General features: G+C 44.1%; 1 protein-coding gene and 1 long non-coding RNA gene across 6 annotated transcripts; one reads left to right on the top strand and one right to left on the bottom strand.

The window, feature by feature from the left end:
* Positions 1-253: 253 nt before the first annotated feature.
* Positions 254-9,116, bottom strand: LOC125624482 (uncharacterized). Of its 3 annotated transcripts, XR_007353320.2 has the most exons (4): positions 7,684-8,109; positions 5,026-5,211; positions 3,397-3,513; positions 254-2,582 (listed from the first exon to the last, which is right to left on the bottom strand). It is a non-coding gene; the product is annotated as an uncharacterized LOC125624482 (long non-coding RNA). The 3 variants fall into 3 exon arrangements; XR_012665432.1 differs by lacking the exons at positions 5,026-5,211; positions 7,684-8,109 and adding an exon at positions 9,035-9,116; XR_012665433.1 differs by lacking the exon at positions 5,026-5,211.
* Positions 8,334-17,221, top strand: FAAP20 (FA core complex associated protein 20). 3 transcript variants are annotated; one of them, XM_048824686.2, is made up of 4 exons: positions 8,334-8,512; positions 11,830-11,977; positions 12,834-13,483; positions 16,570-17,221. In XM_048824686.2, exons 1-4 carry the CDS (start codon positions 8,409-8,411, stop codon positions 16,640-16,642), a joined length of 975 nt encoding a protein of 324 aa, XP_048680643.2. In that variant the 5' UTR covers positions 8,334-8,408; the 3' UTR covers positions 16,643-17,221. The 3 variants fall into 3 exon arrangements, with proteins under 3 accessions (XP_048680643.2, XP_074977214.1, XP_074977213.1); XM_075121113.1 differs by lacking the exon at positions 8,334-8,512 and adding an exon at positions 9,011-9,131; XM_075121112.1 differs by lacking the exon at positions 8,334-8,512 and adding an exon at positions 9,327-9,346.
* Positions 17,222-18,170: the final 949 nt, after the last annotated feature.

Raw genomic sequence — 18,170 nt, 5'->3', positions numbered from 1 at the left:
AAGAGCGTAGAAGAAAGGGACTAGGCAGTCTTTAGCGCCAACAAAGTGCTGGCTGCTCAGTGCTGGATTTCACCTACCAGTTGCATGTCCGGTGTGCCACAATTCGGAGGCAAGCGCTGTTGGTGCTTCAGCAGTGAGGCCTTGTAGGCACTCGTCCCCGTTGGTCCCCTTAACCACTCAGAGACGTGGTTAAGTGAAAGGGTATTTTACTAGGGCAGGCAGGAAAGGGAAAACACAGCCGATACCGTAGATACAGAGGTTTAAACAGTTGTATTTCAAAGTGAGCATCAGTGATCCTTGTTTGAGACCTTAGGGTCAGGCCACTTGAGAGACAGGGTTCTTGAGGCCTACTGCCTGGGGCGCCTTCTCCAGTCCAGTTTCTATTCAAGCAAACAGGAGCTTTTCAGGCCAGGATCACTTGGTGGTGTCTCTCTCACTGGGGCCCTGCTGCTGCTTCCTCATAGTACCACCCAGACCTGCACTCAGCTGTAACCTCCAACATTCATAGAACGTCCCTCACACAGTTCTGTCCACAGTTCCTAGGGGTTCCTCTCTGCAGCTCCTGGCTCACCAGGTGGCTGCTGCTTCCCCTGGTCTTGTTCAGGATCCTTCTCCTTAACTGGCCAGGGAAAAGGGAAGGGCAGCAGGAAGGGGGATGAGGGGAGTTTTAATTTCCTGCTTCATAGCTCCATCATGAAAGAAAAGACTGGGCTGAAAAAATGAGCCTCACGCTGGGCTCAGAAGACCAACTTTGGTTCTGGTCAGTCACCAGCACAAGCAGGGTCCAAACTAACTGATGCGTCACCGAAGACATACGACTCTACCCCTAACACTAGGGCAGGTCAGCAAAAATGCCTCCACTGATCTTATAATAATTTTTAATCAGGAAATGGCAATGGGCTTGCATTTCTCAAAAATGAGATTCCACATCAACTTCTTTCACCTGACTTTGCTAAAGGCAGATTTGACCAGCTTTGATAATTTAATGGCTCTGAATTGTGCTGCACCCTTCCTGGTGCAAAATGACATTCTCTCCCATTCTACTGGAGCTGGGAAACTAGCCCCCTGGACCACTGTGACTCTCCAGCACTAGATCTAGTCCCTCCAGATCATGCTTCAGGCACTTTGGCCAGGGAAACTTACCCTGATGCTGCCTGTTCTGTAAATGTTCTGGCAACAAAGTCAGAACTTCAGTCTCGAGGGGTGTTTTTGTAGCCCTTGTCAGTACAACACCTAGCACAATGGGACCCTTATCCTTGATTGGAGTTGAATAACTTTTCATACACACTAAAACTCACCATATATTTTTTCTAAACAAACTGCAAATCAGTGTCTTGATAAACCATAGCTCAGTTTCAAAAACTTTAGTTCTCTATCTTATATAACAACCATCACTATAGAATTTACAGTTTCTAAGCTTCTAGCATCAACTATTAGCATATGTCCTCACCTAAAAAGGTTTTGCAATAAACCTACATTTCCTGTCACCCTCACAGTATCAACAGTGGGCTATGCAAAAGCATACCATGTACATGTGATTATATCAGCATCAGTGGGAATCCTAGCACAAATGACAGTGTCTTTTCTTCATTGATAATTCTAGAACAGCTGAAACATGACAATTTTTCCAGGCTGTAAAATGCCTAATGCTCCAGGTTCTACACTGGAAGCACAACCCCCCTCCTGTCTGTGAGTCGTTGTGTCTCCAACAGAGACCCCCTCCGTTACTTCAAGCTTTCTAATTCTTCCCAAATGCAGGAGCTCTCATTTAATGCTGCAGCTGTTGGGGAGGAAATCAGAAATAGCAGAAGGCGGATTAGTTGATAATGTACCAGTTCTTCCCCAGCAAATGCTGGCACCTGCGTTTCACATCCTCCTCTCTCCCCCACCCCATGAAAAGATCACTTGGTGTGTTTGGCTGGCGATTTATAGGCTTTAATATTTGTGGAAATTTGTTGGAGCATTAGAATTTGTTATAGTAGACCCTTCCTCTGCCCACACCCCCACTTCATGGGAGCAAAAGTTAAAACAGAGGCCTAATTTATGTCAGGAATCAGGAACTATGGAAATCACGATTAAGCATGTGCAGCCTGGGAGTAGATAAATGGCACTCCATTGACAAGCATTGACAAGCATTCCCGCAGCTATATGGAAAGATACTCTAGCTTCCAAACTCTCAGCCACTGGCTCAAATCCAACTGAAGATGGTGGCTAATGATAATTCTTTGCATTTCTAGAGCACCTTTCATGTGAAGATCTCCAAACATCACCATTATCACAGTTAAGTATGCCTCACTACCCAGGCAAGTTCCATGAGGATTATTATCCCTCTTGTACAGCTGGAAGAACTAAGGCACAGAAGTAACCTTGTCCAAGGTGGCAGCACCAAGGCTAGAAGCTGTCCTGTTGGTCAGTTCTTTGCGCTAACCAATAGACAACACTTCCTCTTCTCAGACCAAAAATCACGACAACAGTTCATCCAGGGGCTGTGTGAAATAATGTGAGATTTCTCTGTGCAGGTCCTGGTGGATAGATGCCTGTATCACAAAAACAATTTGGAGTAGAGCCCTTGAATCTGGCTCCTGCAAGTGGGAGAAGTTAAGTTTAGATTGAACTAATTCCAGAAAAAGGCAGATTCAAACATGTTGAATATGTGTAGGAGATAAATGGGGATGAAGTTCCCAAAAGGGTAGAATCAACTCTGTGAGTACTCATGGAAACAGACAGACAGGCCAAGAGTGTAAAGCTTCACTACAGGTATAAGGGGCAGGGGGGGTTGAAGTGTTACCCTAGGAACAGTACATTTGATACACATTAAATGCAAGAAAATTGTAGCACTGAGTTTATACAGTTTAATTCCCCAAAAAGTCAGAAAATGCTAGGGCTAGGATTGCAACAGCAATTAATGCTTTTTACTTTGATTTTACAGTTAGCACTGAAACAATTTCTCCTGATTCTTTGGGTTTTCTTTAATGAGTGCTTCATTTTTGAACCCTTGCCGTGCTGTAAGTTTGATTTTCCCCTTCACGTATCCTCAGCTACATTAGACCGACTGCAAATGTTATGGTATACAATATGACAAAAATAGTATCATATTAAGATACACATTTAACAAGAAAATTAAGAATAGCTGCTGATTTATTGTTTCTGACAATTCATATCTAGCACTGGGGGCATTTTACAATATTGCAAAAATACCACCTTTTTGAGATGAGGATTGTCGTCCAGGGCAACACAAAGAGAAACACAGAGACATTAACACAAGTAGACATGGTCACACAGAGACACTACCATACAAGCGCAGACATTAACACAAATATGCCCATGCATGCATGCACATGCCCAGACATTTAGCACAGTTGCACATAAAGCTACCAGGGCTGGGCTGCCACTCACTCATATTGAAAAGGAGAGCTTTTGGTTTTCCTAAAGCATGAGATGTTTGTCTGCTGCCACCACGTGGAGAATACTGGTAGTACTAATTCGAATGCTCACTCAGCACAGTTGCCAGGGCTAAAAAATAAATGGATAAAAGATACACTTTTTACTTTGACAGGTTTCAGAGGAACAGCCGTGTTAGTCTGTATTCGCAAAAAGAAAAGGAGTACTTGTGGCACCTTAGAGACTAACCAATTTATTTGAGCATGAGCTTTCGTGAGCTACAGAGCTGTAGCTCATGAAAGCTCATGCTCAAATAAATTGGTTAGTCTCTAAGGTGCCACAAGTACTCCTTTTCTTTTTACTTTGATTTTACAAACATTTTCCGATTCTTTTTATGCTCCCTTCTTTAATGAGCCATTGCATTGCAGTATGTTTTCCCCCTCCTTGCTCCTCTTCTCCTTTTCCTTGCTGTCCCAGGTCTACTTCACCTCATCTGTCTCTTCTATCCCCATCGCCATCGTCCTCCCTACATCGATTATAAAATGATTTGCCTTTGTCATCAGCCCACCTGGTTCTGGCTCTGCGGAGTCAGAATGGACCTAAGGCCAGAAGGAATCACTGTGATCATCCAGCCTGACCTGTTGTATAACAAGCCACAGAATCCCTCCAAAATAACTCCTAGAGCAGATCCTTTACAAAAACATCAAATCTTGATTTCAAAATAGTCAGTGACAGAGAATCAGTCACAATCCTTGGTAAATTGTTCAGATGGTTACTCTCACTGTTAAAAATGTACACCTTATTTCCAACCTGAATCAGCCTAGCTTCAATTTCCAGCCATTGGATTGTGTTAGACCTTTCTCCATGAGAGTGAAGAGCTCATTATTAAATATTTTGTTTCCCATGTAAGTATTTACAGACCATAATCAAGTCAACCCTGAACCTTCTCTTTGTTAAACTAAATTGAGCTCCTTGACTCTGTCACTATAAGACACGTTTTCTAATCCTTTATCATTGACAGGACAGGTGGCTTGCAGGAATGCCATATCAGCTGACTGGGGAGCAGCTTTCAAATGCCAGCAGCACAGACTACAGGTGAATTCTAAGACAACAGGCTTTTTTAGTATTTTATGAGTGTGCTGGTGCCAGGAACCAAACACAAGGGTCCAGGGAAACTGTCAGTCTAGTAGGTGCCCATTAGTATTTCTAGAACAAACTCAGGCTGTTTCTTTCTAGAGGCAAAGTTCATTTTCATTTAGCCTGACCACTAAGCACAAGAAATGCCAGAATTCAGGCTTGGTGAGTCCTAGTATTTTCCCGTGTATGGCCTATTTAACGGCCCCCCCATTGCTGTAATATCTGAGCACCTCAAAATCTTTAATGTATATTTATCCTCACAACACCACTGTGAGGTAGGGAACCACTTCTTATCACCAGTTTACAGATGGGGAATTGAAATACAGAGACCCTAAGTAAAGTGATCGCCCCAAGATCATATAATGAAGCTGTGGAATCAAACCCCAATCTTTCAAGTCTCAGGCTAGTGCCCTCACCAGTCAACCATTCTTCCTCTGTTTTTAATTATAGCTCAGTAGGACTGGGTGGCTGGCAATATGATATGGTGCTATCACCTGTCGGTTATACCTATCTAGGTGTTTCTGATGTCCACCAATCACCGTGGGATCTGAACGCCATTTTGCTGGTTCAAATCTGGCCCAGGGATGCAGTGACTGAAGGTGGCTGTTCTGTAATTGCTATTTAGTGGCCTATGTGAAAAGTTGTAGAGGGGGGCGGGGAGGGAGAGCTCAGCCCAGTAACTTGGGGACATACCTAAAACCAACAACACTGCAGTTAGCACTAATTGACACCTACTTGGCAACCTCAGCACAGACACTAAGGAGTAAATAGAAAAGGAGTACTTATGGCATCTTAGAGACTAACCAATTTAAATAATGTAAATGGGTCACAGAAACAAATATCCCCTCAGCCCTATAGGTCAGTGTGGAAGTAAAGTGTGGAGATGAAATGAGAGAGTGGGCATCAATGCTGTTCATAGTGCAGGAAGAAACAGGTTTCCAGTCCCCAGGGCAGTCAGGCACCATTGACAAATAGTAAATTCACCCTATAAACATACCTGATTCCCTTCTGCAGTTCACAGGCACCTAGTGTCAGGTGGGTATGGGGATGGTGGACTTTTATTTTCTAGTACAATTCTTCTTGTGGTGACTGGGAGGCATTTGGTCACCCCCCCCCCCGTCTCTCTGTATGATCCTCTTCTGTTATGGCATTTCTAATAGCATATCTATTTTTGAAAGGGCTGCAGCCTAGCCAGTGTATTTGTACATGTCAATCTGCCAGCTATACCCCGGCTCTAGGAACCACTTCATTTTACGTCATACACACAGGTTCTTCCCAGAAAAGACAAATGGCCTCGCTTCACTGCTGTTCTTTCTTAAAAGAGGAGCTAGGCCAGAGATGCACTCATGATACCTTTGTTATTTGAATGAGCAACTGAGTTGCTGGCTGCCAAGGTAAACAGATCCCCGGCATGGGCACAAAATCAATAAACTAAGGATGAATGCAGCTGAGGTTCTAGTCCTCTTGGCCATTTGCAGAAAACTCTGGTTACATGTTCCATCCTCCTGTATCAGAGGAACAGCCGTGTTAGTCTGTATTCGCAAAAAGAAAAGGAGTACTTGTGGCACCTTAGAGACTAACCAATTTATTTGAGCATGAGCTTTCGTGAGCCACAGCTCACTTCATCAGATGTGTACCGTGGAAACTGCAGCAGACTTTATATACACACAGAGAATATGAAACAATACCTCCTCCCACCCCACTGTCCTGCTGGTAATAGCTTATCTAAAGTGATCAACAGGTGGGCCATTTCCAGCACAAATCCAGGTTTTCTCACCCTCCACCCCCCCACACAAATTCACTCTCCTGCTGGTGCTAGCCCATCCAAAGTGACAACTCTTTACATAATCAAGTCGGGCTATTTCCTGCATAGATCCAGGTTTTCTCACTTCCCCCCCACCCCCATACACACACAAACTCACTCTCCTGCTGGTAATAGCTCATCTAAACTGACCACTCTCCAAGTTTAAATCCAAGTTAAACCAGAATATCTGGGGGGAGGGGGGGGGTAGGAAAAAACAAGAGGAAACAGGCTACCTTGCATAATGACTTAGCCACTCCCAGTCTCTATTTAAGCCTAAATTAATAGTATCCAATTTGCAAATGAATTCCAATTCAGCAGTTTCTCGCTGGAGTCTGGATTTGAAGTTTTTTTGTTTTAAGATAGCGACCTTCATGTCTGTGATTGCGTGACCAGAGAGATTGAAGTGTTCTCCGACTGGTTTATGAATGTTATAATTCTTGACATCTGATTTGTGTCCATTTATTCTTTTACGTAGAGACTGTCCAGTTTGACCAATGTACATGGCAGAGGGGCATTGCTGGCACATGATGGCATATATCACATTGGTGGATGTGCAGGTGAAGGAGCCTCTGATAGTGTGGCTGATGTTATTAGGCCCTGTGATGGTGTCCCCTGAATAGATATGTGGGCACAATTGGCAACGGGCTTTGTTGCAAGGATAAGTTCCTGGGTTAGTGGTTCTGTTGTGTGGTATGTGGTTGTTGGTGAGTATTTGCTTCAGGTTGCGGGGCTGTCTGTAGGCAAGGACTGGCCTGTCTCCCAAGACTTGTGAGAGTGTTGGGTCATCCTTTAGGATAGGTTGTAGATCCTTAATAATGCATTGGAGGGGTTTTAGTTGGGGGCTGAAGGTGACCGCTAGTGGCGTTCTGTTATTGTCTTTGTTAGGCCTGTCCTGTAGTAGGTAACTTCTGGGAACTCTTCTGGCTCTATCAATCTGTTTCTTTACTTCTGCAGGTGGGTATTGTAGTTGTAAGAAAGCTTGACAGAGCAGGAGAGTGAATTTGTGTGGGGGGGTGGAGGGTGAGAAAACCTGGATTTGTGCTGGAAATGGCCCACCTGTTGATCACTTTAGATAAGCTATTACCAGCAGGACAGTGGGGTGGGAGGAGGTATTGTTTCATATTCTCTGTGTGTATATAAAGTCTGCTGCAGTTTCCACGGTACACATCTGATGAAGTGAGCTGTGGCTCACGAAAGCTCATGCTCAAATAAATTGGTTAGTCTCTAAGGTGCCACAAGTACTCCTTTTCTTCATCCTCCTGTAGTCTGGATGCCCCAGTGTCATGAAGCAATGTGTTAGCTAACTCAGTGTCGGAGTCTGACCAAATAGAGCCTAACAAAACCCCCAAGGGGCCACCTACCTGGCAAATATTGCCTTTTCACAAATCAGTTGCACAGCAGTGCACCCAGGATTACATTCAGGCATGTTAAAAAGTATCAGACACATGCTGTTTAAGCAATGAAATTATGAAACTTCTGTAGTCCACTGCAGAGGAGCCAATTCTCAGAAGCAGAGCAGGCTCCCTTGGCATGGCTGACCCTGGGGAGAGAATCGACAAACTGCACCTCATCCATAGCCTGATACTCGCCCAACTGGGCCTCTTCCCTGTGCCCCTTACCAGAGGGGTTGGGGGAAATCTGTGAGACAATAAGATGGGCAACAAGGAGGGGTACTGGTGGGCTCAGAACAGCCACGTTACCTACAACTGTGTACTTGGCCTAAGCTCCCCATCCCAACCTCAGTGAGGGGCCTCTCTGGGCACCCACCACGGTCCCCTCCTAGCCACACCGAGTCTGGCCTACTGCAACCTCCCCCCCGTCATGGAGCCCCAGCCCCACTGCCCCCAGAGGAGCACAGAGCCTGCCCCCCTTACAAAGCCAACGCCAGGCGGAACTGAGCTCTTCCCCCTTCACAACGCCGCCGCCCCACAGCAGACCCGAGCTCTCCCCGCCCCCGCACACCGGGCACATCCGCGCTCTCCCGCCGGGCAGGCCCGAGCTCTCCCCGCCCGCCCCCGGGCCCCGTAGCAGGCGGAGCCGGGCGGGCCCCACAGGGGCGGCGCGGCGCAGGCCCCTCGGCCCGGCCATGTCCGAGGAGGGAGGCGGCAAACTGCGCCTCAAGCCCAGGAAGGCGCCACCGGGCCGCAGCCGGGAGCCCAGCCCGGGTCGGGAGCCCCCCGCGCGGCGCCAGTGAGTCCCGGCCGAGCAGGGACGGAGCCAAGGCCCCGGGCTGGAGGGGGCGGGCTCTGGTACTGCTCCCGGCGGGAAGGACGGTCTCGGTCCGCCCCACACCGGGCCGGCGGTGCGCTGGCAGCGGGCCCGGGCCCAGCCCCTGCCCTGCTGGGTGGGCAGCGGGGGCCTGGGGCGGCCGGGGCCGGGGCCGCACGCGGGGAACCCCTTCCCCCTCCCCCTCCCGCCGGATTCGGGCCCGGGGCTTCTCCGTTCGCGGCTCAGCTCGGGACTGGGGCCCCCGAGCACAGGGCCCGGCTGCTGGGCCGGGAGCGGCGCAGGGCGCGCTGCGGAGCGAGACCGTCTCCGGGCCGCTGCCCCAGAAGCGGCGGGCGCGTTTTCGACTCGGTGCCGGGGAGCGGCTGAACCCCGCGAGCCCTTTCCAGCCTCCCCGTCGGGGCGTCGCCAGCCCCTGTTCTGGCGGTTCCTCTCTCGCGGCCGGTTAGAGGGGTTGGGTGAAACGGCCCTCCCGCCCTCACAGACCCGGCTTCTTCCCCCAGGCGAGGGCTTGTGAAAGCTGCGTCTCGGCCCCCTCTGGCTGTTGCCCGGTCTCTGCCGCGCGGGACGGGTGCCCTGGAAGGTGCTTCAGAAAGGAGGAGGAAGTCGGGGCCTAATATGATGATGTTTTTGGAGGCTGGCTTCATACACCATGTTTTTTCGTGGTGCTTCTTTATTTCCTGTGCAATCAACCTTTTTAAACAGCTTCCTAGCAAAAATATTTAAATACTGTCCTCTGAAAGGATACTAGTAGTTTCAAATACCATTTCTAAATAGAGAGCAGTAGTTTCAAATGAGGTAGTATTTTTTTATTTGACCAACTTGTGTTAGTGAAAGAGACAAGCTTGCCAGCTACACAGCCCTTCCTCAGTTTCATCTATCAGTGTGGAGAGGGCCTCCCACAATGTTATGGAAACGGATGCAACTGTTGGTATTTTCCATGCAATCATGTGTCACTTCCCCAACTCACACTTTTTACCAGTTGTATTGTTTGTGGTGAAATCCCATATTGATTGATTGATGATCTGTTGTTTAGAACTGAATTTCTTCTGCCTATAGGTCATTAAGTCCTACCTCAGAGAACTTGTGTGAACTTGCAACTTACAAGTTCACCCATGGTAGAGGTTTTGGTGGATACTGAAATGATTCAAGTTCGGTTCCTGAAAAGTGTTTTAGTTACATGCAGTTTTTCTAGCTTGTAGCGTGGGCTGGGCCAGCAAATATTATAGGAGATGAGATTCCTACTCCTGGTTGTTAATAGTGAGAGGGGCAGACCTTTAAACACATTTTCATGCAGTCCAATATACAAGCCCTTTGTTAAGAAAACCAAATATTTTTCCAGACACAGCAGAAAATGCTCACCTATTGAGCATTACATTTACAGTAAATGCTAAAGAATTAAAGATATTCTCATCATATGTGGCCTTTATCAGATTGTCATGAGGATAGGCTGTATGTAGGGTTGTAGGTGTGTTGGTCCCAGGATATTAGAGACACAAAGTAAATGAGGTACTATTTTTTTTTTTTTTTGGACCAACTTTTGTTGGAGAGAGAAGCTTTCAAGCTTACACGGAGCTTTTCTTCAGGTCTGGGAAACTAACTCAGTATTTCTTGGTTAACATAAGTAGTTAATACACATTTCAAGGGATCATTCAAATTGAAATGACCCGTTAACAGCCTCCAAGCGTGGGGAGGAAAGTAGCTCTGTGTGTGTGTGTGAGTGGGTTACAGATTGTTGTAATAAACCATAAATCCAGTCTCTCTTCAGTTTCCAAAAAACAGACCTGTCAAATGCAAGAGTTCAGAGTGACTGTCATGGTAATGCTCCATTGCTGGGGGTTTTAGAAAGAGCTTGCTCTAGTGATACGGAGGTCATCTTGATAACTGAGTATGTAAGCATGCAGTACAGTAAAATCCCTTTTTCCTCCATCCCCATGCAGTTGGCACTCTCCCAGTTATAGGAGGCAAAATCTGCATTTGCAGACTTGCCTCCTATGACAAGACATGCCTCCTATGTAACATGTGTGTTTTAAGATGGTTTGCCAGATGCTTTATGGAAGACATTTGTAAATTAGAAGTTGAAAAAGTGGTAGTGTAAAGGATGGAGTTTTTGTTTGTTTTCTTTAAGAACCAAACCAGTTGTCTTCTTGCTTCAGTGGTAGCCGGGTTAGTCTGTATCAGCAAAAACAATGAGGAGTACTTATGGCACCTTAGAGATTAACATTTATTTGGGCGTAAGCTTTGGGGGACTAGAACCCACTTCATCAGATGTATGAAGTAAAGGATACAGGAGCAGGTATATATACATGAAAGGATATGGGTTGTTTCACCAAGACTGACCTAACACTTGGTAAAGCAACCCACATCCTTTCATGTATTTATACCTGCTCCTGTATCTTTTATTTCATACATCTGATGAAGTGGGTTCTAGCCCCCAAAAGCTTATGCCCAAATAAATTGGTTGGTCTCTAAGGTGCCACAAGGACTCCTCATTTTTTTAGTTGTCTTCTTGGTTTCCTATCTCCCACCACCATAAAAATGAGATTTAGTAAAGCAATTTGAGACATTTTAGGAAGTATGAACTGTGTGTAATCTTGAACACCTCTCTTGGGAGTCTATTTGCTGTAAAAAAATCAACTCAGCTGGAGGGAAGGGGGGTTTGGTACAGTATGCTTGCAGGGCCATCGTTACCCATGTGCAAAGTACGCAGCTGTATGGGGCACCAAATTTCCTGGTGCCTTGTGCAGCTCCAGCCCTTCCCCTGCCCCACCCTGCCTCTTCCAACCCCTGCTCTTCCCTAACCCCACCCCCCTGAGCTCTGCAGCAGGGCCAGGGCTGCACTCACGGGCAGGGGGAAGTACAGCAACCCAGCCCCAGCCATGCCACCAGTGAGTGCTGGGGGATGGTTTCCCCCTACCCCCAAGCCAGCCCCGCTCCCCCCTGCAGAGGCCTACGTAGAGCCCCAGAATAGCTAGGGACAGCCCTGTTTGCTTGGTTTAATTTTGGGGTCTCATCTCATTATTGTTGAGAGGTAGTCTCAAAACTATACTGTAACATAGGGTTACAATGGAAAAGATTAACAACTATTGCTCAGGGGCATTGTCCAATACTTAGTTACAGCAGATAATTTATGCACCAGAGGTTGGAGGTCTAGACTTGTTAGGAAGCATGTATGTTACTAGGGGTAATTTGCCTAAGTGGTTTTTAATAGTATTGTAGAGTGCATTTTTTTCTACACTTATTTTTTGCACGTATTTATTTTATTTTATTTTTTTTTACAGAACATTGGCCAACAGAGACTCCTGGTTTGAACAACAAGGATTAAGTGAGTCTGAAAATATGTGGATGCTGATACTGAAGACTGTCAATCCAGATCTAAAACACACAAGCTGGGAAACAGTGCCCAGTTTACCAGAATTTTTTGGACAGGTAATGTGTGAATTTCAGTAGGTGAAACTATTACTTTTTTTTTTTTACCCATTGTTTACATTCCTAGTAGGAACATCTTCAGCTGGTTAATCCTTTAACAGGAAACTAGGGCACTGCAGCCCCCAACCCACGCCCAGGGTCCTGGCTGCCCCTCTACCTGCCCCATGCCCAGGGCGCTGTGGGACCCCCGGGTGCGTGTGGGGCTGGCAGCAGAGTTTAATTGTTAACTGGAACTATAAGCATCAAGCTTATTGGTTAACCAGTTAAACTTTTACGTCCCTAGTTTCTACATTGTCTGTTAGAAGTTCTCTCTCAGGACAAATAGAGCGTTGTTCTTCACATAAACTTTGGCAGAATCTGAATTAGATGTCAACTGTTACCACAGACAATCTAAAAGTTGAGGCATGATAAATAACACTTTAAAACCCACCATGTATCTATATCTTTTGCCTAATTAGACCTTTCACAGAAAGCCCTTTGTTTAAAATTCTGGATTACTAACCAGTTCCAAAGAAAAGCTTACTCATGTTCAGTCATCTTAACATTTAAGTGAGCTGTAGCTCACGAAAACTTATGCTCAAATAAACTAGTTGGTCTCTAAGGTGCCACAAGTACTCCTTTTCTTTTTGCAAATACAGACTAACACGGCTGCTATTCTGAAACCTGATAGTAAGTAGGGATTCCCTTCCCATTTATAAATGGAAGACACTTCTCAGAGATTAGCCATGGAAGAGACCTGACCATTCCCCTAGTGCAGTATTGGCTTCTATAATATACTTGTAAGTGCTGTGTCTAGACTTTTTGATGGAAGAAATTGCAATTGTTTTGAAGGAGAGAAATTTTTGCTGTTTTATAGAATTCTGAAAATGAGAAGAACCCACCAAAACCAGAAGTCTTTAAGGTTGGAATGAAAGATTTTCCATGGATACCTCTCCCATCTTTCTCCAAAGAAAAAGCTCTTAATAGAAGGGATCCAAGCTGCTTTCACATATCAAAAAGTCACACTGAGCATCTAATGGAAAGGGAGGACCAGGCAGACCAAAACCAGCTAAATATTGCTCCTGTAGTTGAGAAAATATCCCTTGCAGTTAATGATGATCCAGATGAGAACCTAAGAATGAAACACAGCAGAAAAAGTTCAAAACTGAAAGAAAAAGAAAGGACTGAAAGGTATGAATGTAATCTACGTACAGATTCAACACTGCATTTTGTACCAGCATCTACCCAAAGTCTTGCAAAAGATTTTTGCCTTCAACAGCTCTGTAAAGGGACTGTGCTGAGTGAAGAGAAAAACAGAAAAGAAAATGAAAGCAAAGGACAACAGTCACTTTCACAAATGCACCAACATAATGTTTTATTAGGTGAGACCAGATCTACATCTGCAGAAATAAAGTCTCCTGTTGACATCTGCAAAATGGAAGGTCTTGAGGAAAAGGCTGAGGATCAGAGAGCAGAAACTTTAACTCTTGACAGTTGTCCGATGTGTCTAATCCAGTTTACTGGAACGTAAGTTTCATTTTACTACTCTGGAATACGTGTGTTTTTTTACAGTATACAAACACAACACATGTCACTTTGGTTGGGACTTCCCTATAAACAAAGCTGTGCAAATTGGGACAAAGGTTCTACTGTTAAAGTGCTTGGACAATCTATTTTAAATCCAAAACAAAGGTGGAATAAGGTTCACATGTTTTCTATATTATACTGCTCTAAAAAGAAAGCTAAATTTGAGCCCTGCTTTGACTTTGTATATTCCAAATTGGCACATTGTTTTTTGGTGAAGTAGATGTATTTTTAGATCAGTATATTTCAATCATCCAAAATTGGTACCCTTGCTAGCTAAAGCCTAGTCTCCATACCCATTCAGATTTCTCTGATACCTATCAGTGTTCCCTCTGAGGTAGGTACACACTTGTGGCAGTGAGAGAAACTTGCACTGGTGCTTTCCATCATGTCCCTCTTCTGCTGATTGACTCAGGAGTTGAGTGCCCAGCACCTCTAAGGCCAAGTCTGCACTTAAAACTTCGGTCAATATACCTACAGCACTCTCGGGGTGTGAAAAATCTATGCGAACCTAGTCTCCGTTGTAGATGCAGTTAGGTTAATGGAAGAATGCTTCCATTTACCTTTCCACTGTTGCTCAGGGAAGTGGTGTTGCTACGGTGATAGAAAAACATTTTCCACTCTTACAGGCTGCATCTACACAAGGGGTTATGCCAGCCTTCCTACACCACTCTATGGTGCAGAATAGCTCCAGGTGACAACCTTGTTTTAACAGATCTTTCACAGCTAATACTCACTCACTCAGTTTGAGTAAAGGATCATGAAGTGATAATAGTCAGTCTATACTGGGAAATTTACCAGTATAATTATACCACTGACTCCTTAGATGGACACATTTAAAATAAGAGGCCTTTTTTCAGTTTCCATGGTTGTGCATAAGAACGTTAACGCATAGGGGAAGTTATACTGGTATAAACATATTGGTATAGTAATGCTAATAAATATCCCTGAGTGGACAAAACCACAGAAGAATCATTACGCTTTCAGGATGAGAAACCTGCCAGTTATCTGAATGCTGGCTGTTGGTAGAAGTGGAAGAAAATTTTCTTAGATCAATTGAAGCTGCTGTTTTGGCGAGTGGGTTGGGGCTTAAATTTGTGGAAATCCTTCTTTTGGCATATTTTTATAGAAAATGCAAAATGTCAAAGTTACTGGTATGTTTAGAAATAATTTTGCTGATCTCAGTTAAAAAATATAATTGTGGCTCCTGGACATTTACTTTTTGCCTTTTGCTCTTAAGGCTCAATATGCTGGCCACTATTTAGCGGCACAGAGTAACGCTAACACATGGAGTTGGGATAGGGAATTACAGTAATCTCATCCTGATGCATTCTGAGTTCCACTCAGCTCTCCATGGTGGTTAAATGATTGAGTATGGAAATCCCTGTATATCAAAGATAAGAAAAATCTCTCTTAATACTTGATCCTGCACTCTTATTGCAGCCCGTGAGGTGGTTTTACCCTGAATAAAAACTCCCAGGGGTAACCTTTGTGACCCAAACAAAAATAGTGTAGGACATAATTAGCAGTCAGTTTGGCCTGAGCACTGAGCTACAGCATAGTATATGTTATGTACTTTGAGACTGTGCCTGTCTGTTACAGATTGTGGGCCTCATGTTTTAATTTTATTTTTCTGGTAGGCTGACTAGTTTTTAATCTGTAAAAGAGGAGTCTCCACTTCTAAGGTCACTGATCTAAATTGAGTGAGTTATTAATGACAAATTGTCAGCTATTTGGTGGGTCATATTTGTGAGCAGGTGGGGTTCAAACCAGAAAAAACAGGCCCAAAGACTGAATATGCATGGATGACAAACTACCCTTTCATGTTTAGAAGTGGCCTTTCCAGGTCAGAGCTCAGGGGTTGGGGGGGGGGGGGAGGGGGAAGAGGGGAAGCTGCCACTGCCTTTGCTGTTCCCATGTTTGGTGGTTAAACATGATTTCAGTCTCCCTTATTGTTGAGGTGGCTTTTCACAGGAACTAAATTCATAATAAAAATATTTTCCTAAACCAGACACCTGCTATAAGAAATGAACTAAATGGCGTATTCATACCATACCTCTTACCAGCATTCATGCGGTCTCCTCACCAGCTGCTGAAAAGTAACGTTAGTAATATGCTTGTAGGTGTTCTGCAAAGCATCTTATGGCCTTAGGCCATACAGCATAATAATCCTGCAGCTTCGTTCTCCCTCCTGGAGACTGTACAAGGGGACAAATGAAAGGATTGCTTCAATGCAACTAATGAAAAATGTCTCAGTTTTGCCAGTGATGTGACAGAGAAGACTACTCTTTTGTGGCATCACACCTACCTTTCCACTAGTGATTTGGGTTGTATTGCTTTGGAGAAGATTTTTTTTTTTAAACCAAGGGCTATGAAGGGTGCTGTACAGAGAATTCATTTTACCTTTTTCTCTCCAAGTGGAAGAATGAGCATACCCAAAAGCCTTTTTGAAAGGCTTCAGAATATTCCCCACATTACTCATGGTTATTGATCTAGGTCAGGGGTTCTCAAACTTCATGGCACCGTGAACTCTTCTGACAACAAAAATTACCACAACCCCAGGAGGAGGGACCGAAGCCTGGGCCTGCCCAAGCCCTGCCACTCCAGGCAGGGGGGCCAAAGCCTGAGCCCCACCGCCCTGGGCAGGGGGACCAAATCTGAAGCTTAAGGGCTTCAGCCCCAGGCAAGGAGTCTGTAACCTGAGCCCTGCCACCCAGGGCTGAAGCTCGTGGGCTTCGAAGCCCTGGGCAGTGGGGCTTGGTTATCTGCTTTGGCCTCAGGCCCCAGCAAGTCTAAGCCAGCCCTGGTGCCCTCATTAAAACAGGGTCGTGACCCACAGTTTGAGAACTGCTGATATAGTTAACTGGAAATTCTGCAAGTCTCCATGCAGTTCCCATATTAAATGGGCTTCTAAATTTAAGTTACTATTTTGGAAACAGGTTCAGAGTGTGGGGGAGTGCGAGTAAATGAAGGAAACAGATTTGATTAGTAGTTCTGATAAAATGAAAGAATTCTCTCTTAATTTGCAGATTGTCACAGTTGGATATTGATAGCCATCTTGCTAAATGTTTGTCTGAAAGTGCAGATGATGTGATCTGGTAAAACAACAGGAATGAAGATCCAAGAAGTCAGATGCTAAAATATGAATCTCTCTACAAGAAAAAAGGAAAGTATATCAAGCAAACGTGTCCTGATATAATGTGTATTAAACTTGTGTAATTAAACAAAGGAAGTTCAGAAATATCATCAGCCTACTCAGTTCCTCTGAACCTCTCTGTGTTTACACTGTATCCCCGATTCTGCAAAGAGAACTGTGCTGGCATACTTCGGATGCTGTGGAGCCCCACCGAATGCATATCAAGAAAGTACTATTGTGACTCCTTGAAGTACAGTATCTGTTCTCTTTTACCATGTATTTAAATTGTTATGCTTTTGAAAGGTATAGCAAGAAGAGGTTGATGCAAGAAATTTTCTTGTAGACTTAATTTGCCTAATCCAAATGTCATTGAATCCAGTGACTTCAATAGGCTTTGTATCAGGTTCTAAATGGTTAACTCTTTGGAAAATAAATTGCCTGATACTTTAAAAAAGTGCTATAGTACCAAATGTCTCTTTGGGCTTTTAAATTTCAGTTCATGCTTTATTTGAAAACAGTTTAAATAAAAATCTAGTTGGAATTTTGCACTGTTCTGTATTGTCTATATATATATATATATATATGATGGTATATCATCCCAGACTAGGGAAGGAAAACTGCACCCTTCATACAAATGACATTCCTGGATTCATATCACTGCTCCCTGATTCTCCCCCATAAGTCAAGGTCTGCTTCATTATAACCTTTCATTTAAAATAACTAAGATAGCAAGCCTCATAAATTATGCCCGATAAATGCACAGCTAGATGTTCTCATAGCAGCCAAATGCAGAACAGTTTAATGTAATTATGCTAGTAGAACAAGGCTCAAATATCCACGTTGCTGCCCCCAGACATGTGAAAATGTAAAGCAGCACAGCTTCTTTGTTCAGTAAATCACACTGATATTTTTTATGCTCTTTCATTTTCAAGATCAGATTTTGTGCTTTAAAATTATACACAACATCAATTTCCAGCTGGTTACCAAGACAGTTGCAGTTAAATATGTTGTAAATTTTTAAATTTCATTACTGATTGCAGATCATTACATTCGGTAATCGCTTATAAACAATTTGTGGGGAAGGAGGGAAGATACTGATATACAATAGGTGCTTCATTTCCTCAAGGGACAGACACCTGTTTTCACCAAACAGGGTAATTCATTCATGCATTACATGATATTTGGATTCACAATCCCTGAGTGTGAACTCATTTCTACACATATGAAGATTATGAATAAAAAACAAAAATGACTGGTCTGCATTTTCTTTCCATTATTTTGGCCTTGGCTACACATGTTGTGCTGTGAAAGAATGCACCTTAAATTAACACTGACGTAAAAGTTCAATATTTGAACAAAAATTTTTTGCCACAGAGAAACTGTTGGACCAGTCTCAATGACTTAGGCATTGGTTATGGTCCAAAAATACAGAATAAAAATAATACAGTATCAAAATATAAACCTTGAATATTTTAATTTACAATAACCATCAGG

The sequence above is a fragment of the Caretta caretta genome, chromosome 18 (genome assembly GCF_965140235.1).
Source record: "Caretta caretta isolate rCarCar2 chromosome 18, rCarCar1.hap1, whole genome shotgun sequence".
Lineage (NCBI taxonomy): Eukaryota > Metazoa > Chordata > Testudines > Cheloniidae > Caretta > Caretta caretta.
Note: the sequence above shows the minus strand (reverse complement) of the source record. Positions and strands in the feature narration are given on the sequence as shown.

Bases quoted from the DNA above. Each gene is read 5' to 3' on its own strand.
- FAAP20 (XM_048824686.2), top strand. From the start codon at position 8,409: ATGTCCGAGGAGGGAGGCGGCAAACTGCGCCTCAAGCCCAGGAAGGCG. The intron at 11,978-12,833 runs GTAATGTGTGAA...GCTGTTTTATAG, and splicing joins TACCAGAATTTTTTGGACAG to AATTCTGAAAATGAGAAGAA. The intron at 13,484-16,569 runs GTAAGTTTCATT...CTTAATTTGCAG, and splicing joins CTAATCCAGTTTACTGGAAC to ATTGTCACAGTTGGATATTG.